Source organism: Vulpes vulpes, chromosome 3 (genome assembly GCF_048418805.1).
Source record: "Vulpes vulpes isolate BD-2025 chromosome 3, VulVul3, whole genome shotgun sequence".
Classification (NCBI taxonomy): domain Eukaryota; kingdom Metazoa; phylum Chordata; class Mammalia; order Carnivora; family Canidae; genus Vulpes; species Vulpes vulpes.
The window spans coordinates 55,512,490-55,534,408 of NC_132782.1; the positions used below are offsets into that span (position 1 = coordinate 55,512,490).

The 21,919-nt window shown below is 39.1% G+C and overlaps 1 protein-coding gene across 10 annotated transcripts in view; it reads right to left on the reverse strand.

Moving 5' to 3' along the window:
• MAP3K13 (mitogen-activated protein kinase kinase kinase 13) overlaps nt 1-21,919 on the reverse strand; it is a 172,163-nt gene that overhangs the window by 21,573 nt on the left and 128,671 nt on the right. For all 10 annotated transcript variants that reach the window (XM_072752520.1, XM_072752523.1, XM_072752525.1 and 7 more), the window contains 5 exons: nt 14,519-14,702; nt 10,054-10,245; nt 5,491-5,649; nt 3,524-3,682; nt 2,978-3,086 (listed from right to left, as the gene is read on the reverse strand). In XM_072752520.1, coding sequence (XP_072608621.1) covers nt 2,978-3,086; nt 3,524-3,682; nt 5,491-5,649; nt 10,054-10,245; nt 14,519-14,702 — 803 coding nt within the window. The remainder of the gene's footprint in view (nt 1-2,977; nt 3,087-3,523; nt 3,683-5,490; nt 5,650-10,053; nt 10,246-14,518; nt 14,703-21,919) is intronic.

Consider the following 21,919-nt stretch of genomic DNA (forward strand, 5'->3'; position numbering starts at 1 on the left):
TTCTGTTTACTGCCTTCCCACGTGAGTGCCCAGCCTCTGCCTACTGACCTACTTGCTCCTGATGAAATCGTCTTTTTTTCTCTTAAATTTAAAAAATTTATTTAAGTAATCTCTATACCCCATGTGGGACTCAAACTCATGACCCTGAGATCAAGAGCTGTATGCCCTTTCGACTCAGCCAGCCAGGAGCCCCATGATGAGATTCCCCTTAAGGAGCACAGTCTGTTCCTATAATGAACACATTAATGTGTCTGCAATCCCAGCTCCTGAATTTCTGGGTAGTCGCAGTGGTACTCAAGAGGGAATCAGAATGGTGGAAAGGCAGAGTGTGGTGGTGGAAGAGCTTAGAAGCAGGGCACATGACCCACCTAGCAGGGGGGAGCTGGGGCCTCGCTAAAATGTTTTCTAACAACTGATATCAAATGCTGGGAGTATCTGGCTGTCTCAGTTGGCAGAGCACCTAACTCTTGATCTCAGGATTTTTAGTTCAAGCCCCACATTGGGCACAGTGCTCACCAAAAGAAAAAGAAGAAGACGACGGCAACGACAACTGATGTCAAATGCAATTGAATACCAGAAGCAATAGTTGCCTACTTGGAGAAATAGGTTACTGTCTAGGAATGAAGCAGTAGCTTTGGCCGAATTGAATGCTGTAGTGAAATCTGTGCTGTATATGCTGCATCTTTTTACGAGTGCTACTGCTGATAAACAGCTGAAGCAATTACTCTCAGGGAGGAGTCCTTGGGGCTCTTGGCAGTGCCCTTGACCGCCAGTTTTTCTTTTTAAAGATTTATTTATTTATGATAGAGAGAGAGAGGCAGAGACACAGGAGGAGGGAAAAGCAGGCTCCATGCAGGAGCCTGACGTGGGACTCAATCCCCGGTCCCCAGGATCACGCCCTGGGCTGCAGGCAGCGCTAAACCGCTGCGCCACTGGGGCTGCCCTTGACTGCCAGTTTTGGTGGAAAGTGGAGACCCATGGCTAACAACCACTGATCGGTAACTGATGCGGACTGGGCTTTATCAGCTGGCAGGAGGAGGGGGAAGCCTCAGGTGCAGCAGGAAAGCAAAACCAGGTGCTAAACAAACAGCTCTTCCCCATTCGGGTGGGATCAAGTCAAAGCATTGTGGGGAGGAGTTCCTCAGCTGCTACTACCTTAGCCATCTCGGGAGTTCACCAGAATGTAATAGCCCAAAGGAGGCTTAATTTCTGTAGCTTCCTGGGCAGTGAATAATATCTTAAAATCGAGCAGTTTATTGTTTCCAATACAGTTGCATTTTTATCTTCTCATTTGATCCGAGCTAAAAACTCCATAAGGAAGAGAAGATACCATCATCTTCACTGTTTAGATGAGCACGCTGGAGGTTTAGAGAATTTTAGTGACTTACCCAAGACCACAGGGCAAGGGTTAGACTTGAGTCTGTTGCTTTTCTTAGTACTTCAGTAGCTAGTTCATAAATACTTTATCAGTGGCCAGAGAGAGTCTGAATTTCAGACCCAGAGACAAATGAGTTTATAAGTACCTGAAATAATTCTAGGAACTAGCAAGCATAGCAGATTTGGGGCTATTTAAGGAGAGGTAAAATTTTATGTTGGGAGAAAAATGTGAAATAATTAATATTAAAAGATGTCCAGTGTAATGTTTTCCCCTACCTTTCCTTTTCCTCCCTTCCCCTACCTCCTCCCTTCATATTCTTGCTCCAAAAGAGGCTTTTCTGAGTTTGGTTTTACTGCTGCATGTATTGGTAAAAGTGAGTCTTAAATTGAGTGAGGACAAATGAGAATACTGAATGTGGATGCTTCGTTGCACTACACAGTGCTTTGCATATGGTAGGTACCCAGAAGATGTGGCACTGGCTTCAGAAGTGACATTCTGGGAGCATTTAAGTAAAATCTGTTTCAAATTTGAAGTTTCCCAAGTACATAAAGTTATACTATCTCAATAGCCTGTGACTTAGTACTCTTACCAAAAACTGCTTTTCTAACCAACACAAAAAGATTGGACAGATTTCTTTTCTGGTGCCCCATACTTACACATATTTGAATAGATAGGCAATAGTTTAATAGTTCTAAGGGAGTTTATATGAATGTTGTAAGCCGTAAGTCTGGAATGGCCTGTAATACAGTAAAGGCTAACAGATTCATTAAATTACATTTTATCTGGTACTAATAGGTGACACATAGAATTAGAGTGAATGTTCTCTCCGGGCCTAATTCTATCGTGGGCTCTCTCTGATACTTAACATCCCTCCTCTGTACTTTAGATTTTTGCTTTCAAGGGAAGCAATCCTTTCATGAAGGTTGGCAGGAATTATTTTTTAACTTTTTTTTTTTTTTTTAATCTAAGTAATCTCCACACCCAACATGGGGCTTGAACTCACAATCCCAAGATCAAGAGTTGCAAGCTCTTCCAACCGAGCCAGCAAGGTGCCCTGGTCAGCAATAAGTCTAATGCAAATATATTCCTCTTTTCAACAATTTCACCACTATGAGGATGACATTCTTACACATGTTCCTCTGAAATGAGATCATGATAGGATGCCTAGATGGCTCAGTGGATGAGGGTCTGCTTTTGGCTCAGGGAGTGATCTCGGGGTCCTGGGATTGAGTCCCGCATTGGGGTCCCTGCCGGGGCCTGCTTCTTCCTCTGCCTATGTCTCTGTCTCTGTCTGTGTGTGTGTGTGTGTGTGTGTGTGTGTGTGTCTCTCATGAATAAATAAATAAAAATCTTTAAAAATTAAAAAAAAGACTTTTGAGGGACACCTGGGTGGTTCAGTTTGAAATGAGATAATGATGTATCTTAAGTATTTAGAAAAGTCCAAAATTTCCTCTTTGTGAGGTAGCAAAGTTACCACTTCACAATAACTAGAGCTCTATAATTGTTATGAAAATCAGAATGGTTCTAAGAGTTTCTCTTTCTCATTGGGGGTCCCCTGGCTGTGTGTTCCGCACAGTGGAAGAAAGTTTCCAGACTTACCTGAGACTTGAAGTAGGTTTCTTGTGGGGTGGCAAGAACATCTGCAGAAGCGATGTCTAAGTGCATGAGTGTCTGCCGGAAGGAAGGGCGGTTGCGAGGTTTGCTCTGCCTACAAGTTAAAAAAAAACAAAACAGCTTGTGCATTGTAGAGGTTGTGTCCAGGAACATAAAGATTTTATTCTACTTTATAAGAAGCATTTTTGGCTTCATGCATGGCTATATCTCAGGCAGTGCTCACATACTGAAGAGGAAAAGGAAAATGTAATTAGGAGATACCTGTGATGCTAAAATGTACATCTCCAGGATCAGTGTTTGATAATAGTAGCCCCTTAGGACTAGTAAAGTGATAATAGCTATCATTTACTAAGGCCTACTATTTCAGGATATACCAAATTTTTTATTTATCAACAACTCCAGGTCTGCCAGGCTTTAACCAGGTGACTCACTTCAAATCCATATCAGAGACCTCCCTGTAGTTTCAGAGAAATTTTAAATGTGGTTTTGAGTAAGAAGGTAAAAGAATCTTGGAAGAAGTAGATTTCTTACCATGTCTGTTTCATAAGGATTTTGAATCCATCGGGGCAAGTGGAAGGAACTGGAAGGTGTAGACTATTGCTTCCAACACCCCAAATAATGGCTGAAGAGTCTACATCTTTGTAAGGAATCTCTCCTGTCAGCAGCTCCCAAAGCACCACTCCAAAAGACCTATAGTAGTACCAGGTACAGGTACCAAAGACAGTGCAGAAATACAGGTTTGTTTTGAATTCTTTATTAATTTTCAGCCAAATATATACCCAGTTTCAAAATTCTAATACTGCCATAAGAAGAACAGAAACAGCCAGGAAAACTAAGAAAAAGAAATTCAGTGAGGGGTAACCAATACAGCTTGATATTAAGAAATATTATAAGGCTTTGGTAATTAACTCTAGCAAGTGAATAGACAGCCGTACTAATGGAATGGAACAGAAATCCATAAATAGGCCAAATACATACAGGGCTTGAGTATATGATAGAAGTGACATCCCAGAACAGTGAGGGAACACTGACTAGTCAGGAAATGCTATTGGGACAACTAGGGGAAAAATTAAATCTACAGCTCATCTTTTTTGGGGGAGGGGATTTTATTTATTTACTCATGAGAGACACAGAGAGGCAGAGACACAGGCAGAGGGACAAGCAGGCTCCTTGCGGGGAGCCCTGTGGGGGACTCAATCCCATGACCCCGGGATCACGACTGGAGCCAAAGGCAGATGCTCAACCACTGAGCCACCCAGACGTCCCTACAGCTCATCTTACATCAAGATACATTCCAAATGAATCAAAAATTCAAATGTGAAAAGAAAAAAAATGAAACCATAAAACCCTGACAGAACACATGGGAATTTTTTTTTTCTTTTTACTAATCTTAGAGTGGCAAAAGCTTTCTAATTATGAAATCCAAAAACTACAAACATAGACATTGATCAGTTAAATTGCATTTAAAAAAAAATCTAGCATGGAGAAAGAACTCCACCATAAACAAAATAACAAAATAGGAAAATTATACACAAAAGGCTATACACAAAAGACTAATCTCCTTAATATATAAAATACTTCTATAAATTGATAAGAATCAAGATCAGAGAGCTAAGCAAAGGATAAGAATAGCTCACAAATAAATTATAAATGGTTTGTAAACATATGAAAAAATGTACATTGTAACTTATAAGGGGAACCCACATTTAAACAGCACCCAAGATACCATGTGTTACCTAGATGGTTGGCAAAAATCCAAAAAGTTAACACATTTTGTTGGTGAGACTGAGAAAACACTTACACATTTCTGTTGGGAACATAATTGGTATAATCCCAAAGGAGGATGCATTGGTGATAATTATCCAAATTACAAATGATCCCCCATTTCTACTTTATCTTACTCTGGTGTTACATGTCATTTTAACATATTCTATTATTTTGGTTTTTAGCCTAAGAGTTATTAGTAGCCATTCTTAAGGACGGAAGAAAAGTGACTATGGGGAAATAGACGATTAATAGTAAAGATTCATAATCTCAAAGGAAAAGTGGATATTTTTAAAAGGCAAAAAACAACAACAACAACAACAAACCCAAAACAGCATAGCTCATAGGGGATGCATGATAAAAGGGCAAGCAGCCCTATTATACACTTCCAGTAACTCTACAGCACATAACCATATCACCGCAACATACATCACTGATATATACAGTGATGGTCTGAGGGACCAAGCCCAGGTAAACTTAGTTTAGTGTATTTTATTTAAGGTGAGAATTATGTAGTATATCTCACAAAGACTTCTACACTAAATGTTTATTTGAAGTTAACTTTCCATTTTCCAGAAAGTTCAGTCTATTCTGTGAAGGTCTGCAAAACTGATGATTTATAATAGGAGACTTACAAGTGAATAACAGGAAGGAATACTTTGGGAAAGGACAAGTGTCGAAGGAGGGAAGGGCTAATAGGGGAAGTGGGAAGGCCTCTTAGTTGGGCTGCTCACCATATATCAACTTTTTCAGAGACAGGTTCATTGCGTATCACCTCTGGTGCCATCCACGCGACTGTGCCAGCAAAGGACATCTTCGTGCTTTTGTCACTGAGTTCCTTAGACGTCCCAAAATCTGAAATCTTTACCGCATCTGTATGAGTCACCAAAACACTTTAAAAAGAAATAAAGAAAAAAAAATAAAAAGAAATAAAGAGAACATCCAGATCATTAGTAGTAATATAAATCATGACTGTAACTGGCAACTTAGTTTGCAGCCTCCTACCCTGTAGAATTCAGCTTGTGAGTTCCAACATTATGGGAGCATTGGCTGTACCCTAGACAGAGCGTCACTCCCACATGTGAGGCCACCCAGTGTGGTGGGCTTTTTCCACCTAGTTTCATCCTGCCTCCACCACTTGCTAACTGGGTCACCTCTGCCATGTTACCTGATTCTTCTAAGCCAGTTTTCTCATCTAGTATGATGGAGAATTCAAACATGCAGAAAACTCTGAAAGTGGTATATAAGCATTTTCTCATCTGTATCAAGCAAACTCATTTTATTTACCTGTGGCTCATTATGGAGAGCTGTCCTAGACTTTGCTCGGAGTGTGGGGTAATGCACTATGTTACCTTTCTGAAATCTTATGACTCGAAGAGTTTTTGATAAGGAATTATGGGCCTATAATAATGGCCTCATGGAATTTTCATTTGAATTAAATGAGATAAGATATGTAAAACACCTGTGCTCAATAAATATTAGTTTCTACCCTTCCCAGTCTCAGACAAACCACTAAAAAAACCACTTCTTTTAAAACACTGTTGGGGATCCCTGGGTGGCTCGGCAGTTGGGTGCCTGCCTTCGGCCCAGGGTGTGATCCTGGAGACCCGGGATTGAGTCCCGCATCAGGCTCCCTGCATGGAGCCTGCTTCTCCCTCTGCCTGTGTCTCTGCCTCTTTCTCTCTCTCTCTGTGTCTCTTATGAATAAAGGTGGCGCAGCGGTTTGGCGCCTGCCTTTGGCCCAGGGCGCGATCCTGGAGACCTGGGATCGAATCCCACGTCGGGCTCCCGGTGCATGGAGCCTGCTTCTCCCTCCGCCTGTGTCTCTGCCTCTCTCTCTCTCTCTCTGTGACTATCATAAATAAATAAAAAATTAAAAAAAAAAAAACACTGTTTACAGATGTCTGGGTGGCACAGTTGGCTAAGTGTTTGCCTTCAGCTCAGGTCATGGGATCCCAGAGTCCCCAGGGTCCTGGGATCCAGCCCTGCATCGGGTTCCCTGCTCAGCAGAGTCTGCTTCTCCCTCTGCCTGCCTCTCCCTCTCCTTCTGCTTGTGCTGTCACACACAAAAAAATCCTTAAAACACTGTTTAAATAATGGCTAACTGGGGATCCCTGGGTGGCTCAGCGGTTTGGCGCCTGCCTTTGGCCCAGGGTGCGATCCTGTAGTCCCGGGATCAAGTCCTGTGTCGGGCTCCCGGCATGGAGCCTGCTTCTTCCTCTGCCTGTGTCTCTGCCACGCTCTCTCTCTGTGTCTCTCATAAATAAATAAATCCTTTAAAAAAAAAATAAATAATGGCTAACTAAAATCACACATGAGACTATAACACTAGGGATTTTTTACATTAAAAAGCTAATAAACATATAGTGGGACTCCACCAATGTTGATAAGGGAAAGCTGGAATAGGTTTAGACTTAAGTAGATTCCATGCAAGTCATGTTTTCCTTTTCATGGTATTTACCTGAAATGTGACCTGGGAAAATTGCTTTTCTAGCCTTAACGATGAATACAATCTAGTACCAGTCAAATCCAAACTATTAATATGCTTACAAACTGGACTGAATTCAAGTGAAATAACCTGTTTAGAACTTTAGAATGTTAATGAGTTAGGGTTCTAGAGACTTAACGATCTAAAGACCTATTTTTAATAAGAAGAAGGCTTGATATTCAGAGTTACCAGATTTGAGGGGGCTAGAAAACATAAAACTTAATTCCTCTCCTCCCTTCTCCGAACCAGGAACTTCGTATTTGCCTCTTTCCCTGCCAGCGTCACGTGGCTCTCTACTTACCAAACGGCTCTGCTTACAACTGTTAGAATACCTTCATCACGTCCTACCCCTAGCTTTACACCTGATATATAAAATTTACATAATTTGGAAATTTTGATTTAATGGTGCTAGTCTTGGTGAAAATGCATAAGGACTTAAACATCATGGGATATCTGACATAGTTTCAGAATGGATGGTATCATACACCATGAAAGTCAGAAAAGGTGATAAGCCCCTAGAAAGAAAACCGTGAGAAGCTCCTCTTCTGTTTCTCTTGTGCTGCTCACTATGAGACTTCTTGGCATGGTGAGAGGGAAGGGACATGGGGAGAGGACTAGAGGGCACATGAGGTTAGAACTTACGTAAAGTCTTCTCTGAAACAAAGCTAGGGTCACACAGCCAAAGATTTAATGTGGGTAATGAAATCTCTCTTTACTGCAAGCCAGACTGATGTTTGTCTTTTCAAAGTTAGCTTGGAACCCAAAGAGGCCAAGGCTGCCGGAAGTTCAGGGGAGTACTGATAACACAGGCAAAGCCTTATTGGGTAACTTATTACTCTAATCTTTAAATGACAAGAGTCAAAGAAAGTAGCATGTGATTTTATATATTCTAACATTTCCTGACTTCTTCCTCTAAAGTTAATTCTCAAGGGGCACCAGGGAGTTAAGAAGGAAACCATTCATAGAGGCCTTTGGCAAATCTTCCGTGTCTTTTATGTGTGTAGTGGATGACAAATGCAACAGGTTGTGTAAGAATGTGAACAGATGGAATAAAGACTATAATAAAGTTTATTTGCAAGTAAAGCAAGGAGGGGGCTGTTCAGTGAGCTAATGACTATGATGATCCCTGCTGAGAACAGTGGTGGTAACCAAAGGCTGCTTTGAAGTTTTTAATCAAAGACTGATTTGTGTCTTCCATGGAGAGGAAACAGAAATCATTGGGAATCCCTCACCTTCATATGACGAGGTAGGATGCAGGTAGGTGCTTTGAGTCTAAAAGTTCTGGGTTCAAGTCCTAGCTCCATGACTTCGGGCTTTGAGCCCTTGTTTTGTTTTTTGTTTTTTGTTTTTTTTTAATTTTTTTTCTTTTTTAGAAAGGGAGCGGGGTGGGGGTGGGGGTGGGGGGCATGGGGCAGAGAGAGAGGGAGAGAGAGAATCTTAAGCAGGCTCCATGCCCAGCAGGCAGTCTGAAACAGGCCTCAATTTCAAAAACCTCGAGATCATGACCTGGACTGAAATTAAGAGTCAGACACTTAACTGACTGAGCCACCCAGGCATCCTTCATTTTTTTTATATAAAATAAGAATAATGAATGATACTTGTTGCAACTACCCCCATACAATTTTTGCCAACATCAAAGCAGATGTAATGATGGATATTAAAAAAATATTATAAACCATGAAAGCACTACACCTACATGTTTTTGAAAAAAAGATTAAGGGTCGCCTGGGTGGCTCAGTGGTTGAGTGCCTGCCTTCGGCTCAGGGCATGATCCTGGAGTCCTGGGATCGAGTCCCGCATCGGGCTCCCTGCAAGGAGCCTGCATCTCCCTCTGCCTATCTCTGCCTGTCTCTGCCTCTCTCTCTCTCTCTGTGTCTCTCATAAATAAAAAAATAAAAATCCTAATCTTTAAAAAAAAAGATTAATTCCTCTCTGCTTCTCTACAGTAAAGTGTGATGAAAAATAATAAAACAGAAGCTACAAGGAAATACCCTATTTTATCAATTCCTTTCTTCCTTTCATGCAATTTGGGAAGTGAATAAACACTCCTCTTAAAGTGATTATTGATAGCCGAAGAATCATTTCAAAAACAGATTACTAAGCACAACTCTGCTTAGACTCCAGGAAGGTCAAAGGCCAAATCTACAGTCTACCCCTAACAATTGTACAGAACCTTGTGGCATACATTTTGTGAGCAAGCTCTAGTTCTAATGTTCTTATTTTTTTCTTGGCCTCTGTCTCCTTTTCATCCATTTTTATCCTATCGTATACATTTTTGAAACTCATTTTTTAATACAATAAACCAAACCTGGGGGATCCCTGGGTGGCGCAGCGGTCTGGCGCCTGCCTTTGGCCCAGGGCGTGATCCTGGAGACCCGGGATCGAAACCCACGTCGGGCTCCCGGTGCATGGAGCCTGCTTCTCCCTCTGCCTGTGTCTCTCCTCTCTCTCTCTCTGTGACTATCATAAATAAATTAAAAAAAAAATAAATAAACCAAACCTTCTGGTGCGGAAGTTTGGCTTTAATTATCTGGGATGATGGAGAGTAAATAACTTCAGTTAATAATGAATCTTGCTTCATACTCGCACTATTAAAAAGCAACACAGGGAAAACTAGTGTCAGGTGCTTGGAGCTATCTGTCACATATAAAAGTAAGTTGGTCAACAATAATCCAAAGAAACATGCAAATAGAATTATCCACTATGCTGATTTAAGCTGAACTGCACATATGATGTCTAAAAACTTGAACCGTGCTTGATAAAGTTCCTTATTCAAAGCAATAAAACAAAAATTCGCTCCAAAACTCACTTAGGTGATTTGAGATCACGATGAATAATTTTATGGAGGTGCAAATAATTCATTCCACTTGCAATTCCCGTGGACCAGTCCACTAGCAACCGTGGTGTGATCTTCCTGCCAGCTCGCAAAACCTCATAGAGTTGTCCATGGGCACAGTATTCCATGATGATGCAGTAACAGGGGGCCTGAGTACAAACGCCCCTTTCAAGAAAACACAAATATGTTTATAAATTCATACATACATGCAAACATACCTGTATAGATATTTTATATTTTAAGAACATTTAATACATTAAATAATTAAGACCAGTTCTCTACCCATATTATTTTTTAAAGGTGTAACCTTTCCTGATTCTTCAATTACCGTTAAAACACCTCTAGTGTCCAAGCTTCTCTATAATGCACACAGACAATTTTAGTTCATTTTGTTTACTCCTGATTCTATGTTGTGCTGTATCTGGTGCTTTTCTCTGGGGACCATTCCATTCTGGGATTCCTGAGACTCGAGTAGGCCAGGGACTGTGTTGTTTTAGATGGTTAAGAATCATTTAAATCTCTTCCTTTTAAAATTAAATAGAAGGTTTTATACATAGGATACAGAAAGAGAATTCTGGTAAAATATTGGTATTTTAACTATTAGTTGTTGAATTTTAAATTAGTCAATTTTAAGATAACTAGACTGAAAATCAAAAAAGAGACAATTTTCTATATTACATAGACTTTGAAAAACATTTCTGTTTAGAATAAAAACAATATCATACAATGTAACACATACCTATGTGGCCTATATTTCGATCAATTCCTATGTTATCTACAAATCTTTTCCTGATTATTCCAGTCCAAGAAGATCTTTCTCTTCCCTACTATGCTACACAGGAGCCACTAGTTTTTTATTTTTTTTTTATTTTTTTTTTATTTTTTTTTTTTTTGCCACTAGTTTTTTATACACAATTTTCCTCTCCCCATACAGATCATAGGCTCCTTGAAGGGAAAGGTCTCCAGGTTCTTGTCTCTCTATCAAGAAGGCCTAGAAGTTCACAGCAAGTCCTTGACAGCTATTTCTTAACTTTACCTGAACCTTCTTTGCACTAATTCCTTTGCACAAACATGTGCAATTGTAAGGGTTAGGAAGCAGGGAACCAACATGGGAGAATTTCTTCTATTTGTCAGGAATGTTTCCATGTTTATTGTCTTATTGAATCTCCCCAAACCACTACACAATAGTTATGACCCCTTCCATTGTTAACAGGTAAGGCTCAGAGAAGGAAAGTGACCTGTCCTAGATGATATGCCTGTGACAGAGCTTGGATTCTAATCCAGTCTAACTTCAAAGCCTATGCTCTTTCCACTCACTATGGGACACTGCCCTCCATTTTGCTTTGCAACGTCTGCATACACATGCATACTGGGGACTCCTATGTCAGCGTTACCCTAGAAAAATGATAATGATATTAACTCTACTTCATACTTTTGTCATGAAGATAAGAAAAGTGGAGAACAATTATGCCATTCTTGGTATCCCATCTCTTAATAAGTATGTATGCCTTCTTCCAAAACTTTCTAGAGTTGAGAGTATTCTATCTGCAAGATGCCCAGCTAAAGTCCTTAGCCAGCTACCAATTCATGTCCTCTCCCTTAGGTGGCTGTAAGCGATGAGAGAATGAAGAGGCCATAGCTTGCAATCATAGGAACATCCTAAAGAACAGCAGGTTATGAAGAAGTAAAATTAAGTCTTCATTTTCCCTGCCCCGATATGCCTGTCAAATGCCACAGAGCTATCTCTATTATGCTCCTTATCACTTTCTAAGCTATCCAGAATTCTCATCTTCATGTCTAATGAAATTTTTTCAAGTTTCTGTTACTTGACTTTTTAGGAGAACTTGGTGGAACACAGATAAACCACAACTATAATAAGACAATTTAATTTTCATTACAAAAAAAAAAAAAACAATGACTAGGCAGGAATAATGTGCTTAAGAATATCAAAATAAATATTTGTTTGAAGCTATTCAGCATCCTATTCAACCATGTTTTAACTTGCTGCACAAACAGACAGGAAGGGTAACAGTGATATGTGCTTTTCATTTTTCTTGACTGATGAATGAGAAGCAATCATCCCATCAACCCTATACTATGACAAGGCTTCTTAGTAGCTATAAATAGCAGCTCTCTAATCACTTCTAATTGCTACCTTTTTCTTCCCCTTGGCACCCAATTCCATTAGGAACAGTCAGATTAGGTTTTCCTCAAAGATTGCTTTTAAAAAATTGGAAGAAAAAAAATACAGACTTCTTTTCTTTCACTTCCCCTTCTGTACATGGTTCTTACTTCAAAGGAAGCTGTAAGCACAGCAATCAGTATCCAGAGAGACATACTAAAGTCTAATCATGCCTTCATATCTTCCAGACGGTCCTGAATGATTCATTGGCCAAGCAACACATGGCACAGATGGCTGCAAACATAACACTGCACAATGCCTCAAGAGCATGGTGTAATGAACCAGGGACACAGTCTCACTATTGTTTTCCATGTAGAGGTAAAGACTATTCAAGCATCTTCAGCCTAAAAAGTGGGGCATTGGCATGGCAATACTTGACCAAAATGCAGAAAACTGCACATGTAGGTAAGAGGATCAAAAGAGTAAGGTGGGAAAAGGTTGCGAGGAAAATGGGAAGAAAAAAAAAAAAAAAGGAAGGAAGGAAAAATAAAGCTTCTTACACCCATACTCTCAGGATATATTTCTACCTTTGGTTTATCCAGGACATCCCTGCTGGAAAACCCTTAGACCTGGGACATACAGCTCAACTCACTTCAGGAGGCAAAAAAACCCACACTAATCTAGAGAATATTCTGTGTCTCAAACTTAGCATCCTAGTGATCTAAGCTTAAAAGCTGAGTTAAATATAAGTTAAATGAAAGGTCCTTCCTTCCATTTAGGATGTAGCAAACTAGAAGTGATGATTATCCTCAGTGAAGTCAAGTGAAGGAAAGAAGTGAGTCTCTGATAGTCTATCTGCTTAAAAATAACCCTTCTGTTGTCTTTTGAAATTTATCATTGTTGGAAAGATTATGATTAGTCTCTATAGCGTTTCGTTTTCGTCTCACATACTCCTGGCCCAAATAGGGCAACAAAGGATGGAATCTCTAGAGCAACTGAAGCTCTCTCCCATGCCCACTGTATGGATGTTCCTTCCACAAGGAAATACATTCACATACTTCATTTAGTATCCCAGTTGAATGCTTCTCTCCTTTTCACATCTCTTTCCCTTTCCATTAAGGGGTCTTGTTTAGGAATCAAAACTCAACATCAATATTCATTTAAACCCATTCTACAAAACCCTTACCCACGATTTCTATTCCTTACTTTAGGAATGTGATTCCAATGAAAAATTATCACATGACATGTTTACCTTTATAATGAGACTTTTATCAAGAGAGGATGCCTCTTGGGGGCTGGGAGAAGTTCTTCCTAGTTTAGGAAAGGGGAATTTGTAAATTATTCCACTTCTGGCTATAGCCACATTGCTCATATTATTTTCCAGGATCGAAATATATACATCAAACATATCAAGAAGCTCTAGTTTCTTAACTGTCATTCTACCTAAAGACTAGCTTTCCTGTTCTTAACTTTCACTCCTGTAAAGCCACTCATCATTTGTTTCCAGGATAGAGCAGACTTGGAAGCCTGGCAAGAGAGGGGACTCAAGGGAAAGCTACAGGCAGAAGAGATGACACATATTTAGAGCTCAGCACTGCCAGATTTGGGGACTTCCTCAAATTTCCCCTTACGCCTCCCCTTTTGCTAGTGATCCCTACCATTATTATGAAAATAACAGTCTGAGCTAGAAAGATATGTCCATACACTCTTGAAAACACCTACTGTGTGGAATGAGCATAGCATATAACTTACTCTCATCAGTAATTCAGCTGTCATTAGATTTAGAAGGCTGAGTGGCATTACTTGAAAAGAGATCTAGCAAAGCCTGAGGCAGGGAGAAACACTGTGAAGATGCCTCTTATTACAAGTTCATATTTAAGAAGGGAGGCTAACAGAAACTAATAAAAAAATACTTCTCTGTTACACAGGGACTAATTGTTCTGTGATTGGGTCAGATATTAGCTTTGTTTTCTTAACTGAACTTTAGGATGTGCAGGTTATCTCAGAGTGAGCTCCATCATCTCACTGATAAATGAGGATAATTCATCAGCTAGGATTGCTTGATAAGAATCCATTTCTCCCTTTCTGTCTCATGTACATCCTTTCTGAGAAGGGTGTGCTTTGGCAAAAAGAACTACTAGATTATAAGATCCTTAAAGACATAACTTTCATTCAATCGTTGGTACCCTCCCAAAGCACCTAGCATGGTACTAAGTCTATAGTATTCTCGATGTGTCTTTCAAAGCAGGAACTCATATGTAGATATTGGGGGAAAGAAAATCTATTTCTTAAAAAAAAAAAAAAGCCTTGACCTACTTGAAAGCGATGATGTTAGGGTGCTTCAACTTCCTCAAATGCTTGATATCCGTCTCATTCTGTTCTCTCACTTTCTTGATGGCCACCTCTTCCGCTCGGAACTTGCCCAAGAAGACAGCTCCTTGGGCTCCACTACCCAGCCACTGCAGCTCTGAGATCTCCTCAAATGGCACTTCCCAAGTATCTAGGCACACAAGCGAGAAACAAACTTAGATCTCAGAATTTACTCAGGGACCATCCTACAAGGCCATTCCAAAGGTACCAACTTCAGCATCACCCCAGATGATCTCTACCCTTTGACTCCCACCTGGTAACTCACCAAAAGATACAACCTTCCTATGGGTCTTGGTACTATCCATCACATATTCTCATGTATTAGTTTGTATCAATTTTTAACCAATGAAATCAAGCAGATCAGAGATCTCTAATATACTCTCCACTGAACAAAACATATCTTGATATTCCCATGGGCCCACCTCCTCACTTCAAGCTTGCATGTTCAATCCACTTATCTATACCACTATCTCTAGTCCATCACCCATGATAAGTCAGTGTTGTTTTACTCCTCTTTGAATCTCTAGTGCAGATGCTTAATTAATCTTTCCTGAATGAATTTTCAATGATACGCTCACAAGGATCTAATTGTGTTAAAACTTATGTTAATATTTACCTTTTATTGAGTACTACGTGCCAGACACTAGCATAAAGCTTTATATATCTCATGTGTTTATCCTTTCAACAATTTTGTAAGTCTGGTCTTATTGTGCTTATTTAGAGATGAGAAACAAAGACAGGGAGATTAAGTAACTTACCCAAGGTCATATAGATGGTAAGTGGCAGAACTGGGCCCAGAGCTCAAGAATGGCTGAATCCAGGGACAGTGCTTTCTCCACTATACCACATTGCCTCTCATGAAGTAATTGAGAGGGTCATTAGCCATGATAGATTTACTCATATAGATGCAGTACTTTCCAGTTTCTCTCTTTCTTAGAAGTTGATTTTCTTTGCACCAAAAAAGTAACAGGAGTCATTTCTAAGTGGTGACATTATTGATGATTCACATTACATTCTTTATTCTTTCCTGTATTTTTTTAACCTGAGCCTGTATTACTTTTATAATGAATAAAATGCTATTTTTAGATAAAGCACCTCAAAAATTCAATCAATATGTGCTTTAATCTCATGGAACTTAAAAAGGAGAATATGATCCACTGATCCTTCTCCTTGTCCCCCTTTTTATCAGTTCATTGTCAACTGGTAAGAAGTAAACATCAAAGAACTAGGAGTCCCACAGAGTGGAGAGAGGATGATGACAATGTTAAAGGTTACGGGGGATTTTCATTAGATCATCAAGCACTAAAAGGTCACTGTTTGCAGAACATTGAACAAAGTAGTGTTGAGTCAGCTCTGAAGATATTCTGATCTTGAAAGCAGATCAACTCACATCTACCATGGTGAAGAAGCAGCAGAAAGAGGTCATCAGGACCTAGAAGGAACTACATTTTCCCCTTTTCTAATTTTCTCAACCTTGAGAGAAAAGAAATTCTGCAGTCTTAATAAAATGTGGCCTCTCATTATAGTGGTTAAAACATGACCTTCCAGAGAAAATGACATGGAGCAGGACAAATTACAGTGAGGATGGTTGACAGCATAGGTATTTAACCCATTCTTTTGCTCTGAGCAGATTGAAGGTTTCTGCTCTGCCAAAATTAGATAGATGCTACATAAAAACAATTTCTCTAAAATACAAATAGATCACAAATATGAAATCATCGAATAAATCATCTTGTGCCCTAGACCCCAATACCCACGGGCGCCCCCGCCCTACAGACCCCAATACCCAGGGACGCCCCCGCTGTACAGACCCCAATACCCAAGGGCGCCCCCGCCCTACAGACCCCAATAGAAGAAAAAAGAAAAAAAAAATGATACCAAGTTAGATGCAGGAGGAATGAGTGAGTTACGTGGGTTTGACTGCTTTGAGGATCTTTCTGGCTTCGAATGACTGACAAGAGTTAAGTGTGTCACACAGCCCCACTTCCATCCCCACAGGCTTATCTGTGCAGCAAACGCAGGACCCAGATATCCATAACGCACCATCAGAAGGTTTTACTTGTTAGGGGTCTGTCTGGTGAGAAACTAGACACAGTGTCACTTTGGCCACTCTGGGGCCAAATAAAGTACTATTACTGGATTCTGGGGCAAGAACATACTGGGCTATATTTTCCTGAAAAACTTTATAAAAACCCAAGTTATCCTAATTTTAAGTGTAGTAACTACTAAAATTAGACATCTTTGGGTGTTTTATTCCCCCATTTACTGAACCTTTATTTATTGCTAAATGCTAGAAACACCAGAAAATATTAGAAAAAAACAAACAAAGGCATTTTATCTACAATCCCATTCCATATTGTTTTCATCTTCTCTTCCAGTCTTTGCTCATATGTATGCAACTATGTAGAAGTTGTAGGTGACACATAATCTTTTACACTTTTTTCTGGTAATGTGTATATCCCATGTATTTCCAGTTTTTATTATAAGCTTTTTCATAGTTGCTCACTACACCTTGTACTTTTTTTGTACTTGAGTGTTTCCATCTTTTTGTCTGGTCTAAATTTGATACTTTTTTCTTTCTTTATATTATTTCCTCAGACTCAGTTCTTAGGTTAAACAGTTTGCTATACATTCTAACTTGCCATCCAAAAGGGTTTCGCTAGTTTTTGCTGAGAGCAATAAAGCATAAGTGTGTCCCTTTGACTATAAGTTTGTCATCAATGAATATTGTCGATAGTCTTCTGGCTTCTAATTTATTTAGGTGTAAGGTAATGTATTATAAGTTTGCACTACTTTATTATTTATTTTAAAAGATTTATTCATTTGAGAGAGAGACAGAGAGTGCAGGGCAGAGGGGGAGGGTGATAGAATCACAGGCCAACTCTCCATGGGGCAGGAAGCCCAGTGCACGGCTCAATCTCACAACCTGAGCCGAAACCAAGAGTCAGCTGCTCAACCGACTGAGCCACCCGGGCACCCCAAGTTTGCAGTACTTTAATTGCCAGTAACGTGGAAGGTTTCTCCACATTTGTCTAATGCTCATAGTTGTTCTGCATGAATTGTCACAATTATGCTTTGTGCATTTATCTGCCAGGGTCCCAGAGTTCTCATAAACTTGAAGGGGTTTTCTATTTCTTGAATACATGTGAAGAGAATATATTTTTGAAAACTTACTTTATATTTTATTATTTTTTGAACACATTATTTTCATAGATGCCTGTCATTTCCTTCGTAATTTCTTCTAGCACCTAATCAATCTTCTGAGAGTAATCCCCATGGTTGATTCTTTTTTAAAATTTAATCTTATATCCAGGGCACCTGGGTGGTTCAGTTGGTGAAACATCTGCCTTTAGCTCAGGTCATTACCCCAGGGTCCTAGGATAGAGCCCTATGTCGGGCTCTCTCTGCTGTTCCTCCTGCTTGTGTGTGCTCTCTCTCTGTCAAATAAATAAAATCTTAAAAAAAGGTTTAATCTTTATATCCATCTGGAGCTTTTTTTGGTGTATGGTATGAGGACCAAGGCAAATTAATTTTTTTCATATTGTTATTGAATGATTCCAAGCCAATTTATTAAATAATTCTTTCTTTTTATATCATTTTATAATGTTTATATTATAATTTATTATATATATGCATATATATATACACATGTGTATATATATTTATATTTATATAAAATAAGTAAACTCTACACCCAACATGGGGCTTTAACTCATGACCTCAAGATCAAGAGTCACATGTACTATGACTAAGCCAGCCAGGTGCCCCTACAATTTCTTATATTTTGAAATAAATAATGCCTATTATTTAGCATTGTATGAAATGGGAAATAAATGAATTATTAAGATATAAATGATAAATACATTTGGCACTCAAATACCAAAGGTTGACGATATTATACTAAAGAGTAAAACTTTCCTCTACCAACAATAGCTCATGCCTGTGTTGTTCAGCTATGCTTAGCCAAGTCTTAATTATCCATAGAAAAATAGAGTAGACCACACTGGTAATTCAGGAACAGAGTGTAAAGTAATACTTCAACCACCTTTCTATCAATCTTTTTACTGGAACTAATTATCAGAAATAAAACTGATGTGATTTAGTCCTTTTGTCTCATCCCAATATCTCTCTCAATATCTAGTCAGAAGCCAAGGAGTAAGAAAAACAAAACAAAACAGAAAAAGAATGTTAGCAATGAGGATGTGCAAAATTCAGGGCCCCCACTAACTGACAGCAAGATAACGACATAACAATGGAACCTGGCTGTGTTTGCTCTGGGGTTAGTCTCAGACTTTCTGCTGCTTTTGTATCTGTCCATTGGTACTCTTCCCCAGCTTCTATCTTCTGGTTCATCACTCTGAGTCCTGTCTTAATTCCAATATCTACCATGATCTCTAAGACTGAGAAAAAGCCCCGTGCCCATCTACTTTTACAGCATAAATTTTCCTTTGTTTATATTCAGACGTGGTTATGATAATACTTGCATTTAAGACTGGGAACTATTTGGCAGTAAAAGATTTCAATTACACATACTACCTTATTTGGACTTCATTACCAACATACTAAATGGGAGATGAAGATTTCATTAAAATTTTGAAAAATCAAGTGAAATTTTCTCCTAAGTACCAAGAGTAGAGACACATCTGTTCTGTGTACTATCCTTTAGTTGACTGTAATCCAGGATTAAAGATTAGCTCTCTGATCCCAGAGCTGACAAGGGAAAAACTACCTTAGTTTCTGGCTAGTGAGTCTCTTTGATGGGCCCCGGCAACACCAGCCACAGTAGGGTATCCTGTCATCTGCTGAAGACTTAGGCAGCCATAAGGTGCTTTGTAAGCTTAAGATGACCAGGCCTATTTCTTATTTACTCTTTAAATAAGCCTTTCTGACAGTCACATAATCAATTGGAAGACAATTAAATAGAAGTTTACAGGACAATTTTTTAAAAATTATTTTTTTTAAAGTAGGCTTCACACCCATTACGGGTTCGAACTCATGACCCTGAGACCAAGACCCGAGCTGCGATGGAGAATTGAACACTTAACCAACTGAGCCACCCAAACACCCTCCAAAATTTTTAAAGCTCCTTTTGACAGCCACATAGGATGTATCTGTTGCCCGTCTTTATGAGCCTGAAGCTCAATGCTGCATTTGGATCCTGAGATCTCCAAATTACCACCAAAATAATTATTTGATTGGGCAAGTGAAGACCCTAAAAACCAAAGGTAGTTTAACACATAAACAGATATTAGTAGGTTTTGCATCTGAGCAGAGAAGAGGGAACTTTTTAAAAAATAATAAATTAAGAGTGGTTATCTCTGGGTTGTGGGATAACAAGTACTTTTTATTTTCCTCTTTGTGCTTATTTTTATTCTCAGTTTTTAAAATAATAACACTGTTTAACATTGAAACTCCCAACCTTCATGTGACAAAGAACAGCTTTTTTTTTTTTTTAAGATTTTATTTATTTATTCATGAGAGACACAGAGAGAAGGAGAGAAACAAAGACACAGGCAGAGGGAAAAGCAGGCTCCATGCAAGGAGCCCGATGCAGGACTCGATCCCAGGGCTCCAGGATCACGCCCTGGACCGAAGGCAGGTGCTAAACCGCTGAGCCACCCAGGGATCCCCAATTACAGCTTTTTAATTTCCTTGAAACCTTAGAAGGCAAAAGAAGGGTGGAATGTGCAAGGTGGATGGGATGGGAGGATGTACGAAAGACAGAGAGAGAGACAGACAGACCAAACCCAGAGACTGACAAAGAATTTCTGAATGCAGCAGGAATGGATGCTGTGATTGACAAATCCTGGAAAGCATGCCTGAGATCAACTGATTTACCAGCAAATCCCAATACACTTAAGGATATGGAAGGAGAGGTTGGTATTGGTTTAAGAGAAAGTATTTCAGAAATAGGAAAAATAGAAGGCACGAGAAAAATGGGCAATGGTGACTGAGGTCAACTGGCTGTTGCAGAAAAGCTGTCAATAGTCTTGAATGAAAGATATGAATATATGTATTTAATTTTTTAAAAGATTTTTATTTGTTCATTTGAGAGAAAGAGAGAGCACAAGCAGAAGGAGGGATAGAGGGAGAGGGAAAAGCAGGCTCCCCGCTGAGCAAGGAGCCCAACACAGGGCTTGATCCCAGGACCCTAGGATCATGACCTGAGCCAGAGGCAGATGCTCAACTGACTGAGCCACCCAGGTGCCCCAAAATGAGTATATTTTTAAAAGACGGTCACAGAGTCCAACATTCAGTTATGAAATAAATGAGACAGAATCTCTCATTTCTGGTCCTTTCCAAAGTTTCTTGATGAGAGAACTGTTAACAATGGAATGATTTATGCCAGGCTAGCTACAAAGATATGTATCAAAAGCTTTAAAAAGCCACAAACCCTTTTAAACCAATCATTCCTCTTCTAAAGACTTAGCTTAAGGAAATTAAAAATATAATAAAAAATAATCACAGACATAAAGATATGGGTGAAAATTAATTAATAAACAGATGTTCATTGCAGTGTAGCTTATGATCACTAAAAACAGCAAACAAATTGCCAAGCAATAGAGGGTTGCTTAAAGAAATCTTGGCACATTCACACAATTTAATATTATGCAGGCATTAAAAATGCTAAAGAAGTATATTTCATGATACGGGAAATGTTCACAATGTGAAGTGAAAAACCATAACAGAATAGTTTGACTCTTTTTTTTTAAAGCACACATAAACACACATAATAAGACTAACATAATACATACCACGAACATTAATAATGGAGACCGAGGATCATAGATAAATATTTTTACCTTTTTTGGGGGGGGGGGGGAACTTACCTGTATATTCCAATTTTTCCACATATATTACATTTGCTATCAGGAAGAAAAAAATTCTTTTGAAGAATATAAATGAAGTTATAAAGAACACTGGGGCCATGTGTTCTCTTTACTTCAGAAGCACAATGCTTGAATTGGAATATATGAATATGCATGTCACACAATGATGGGAGTTAATTTACTTTTTAAAAAGCTGTGGGATCTAGACATAATAATGCTTCTCAAGATTGGTTGTATATTTGTTCTTTTCTCACAATGTGAGCTTTCTGTGCCTTGGCTGTAAGAAAATGATTCCTTTTTACTACAACCTAACGGCAGGCAGGCAATCTTAAGGCACAGAACCACGTGGTTTCTGTATGGCTTTGAATTAATCCAGTGGCCATCAGACCTTTTGATTACATAAACTTTCAATAAAAAAATTTTAAACATGCATTATGTGATTTTACAAATTATGTATCTACACAACTTTATTAAAATACCAAATATATATGAGAACATGCATGAAAATAGAAATTTA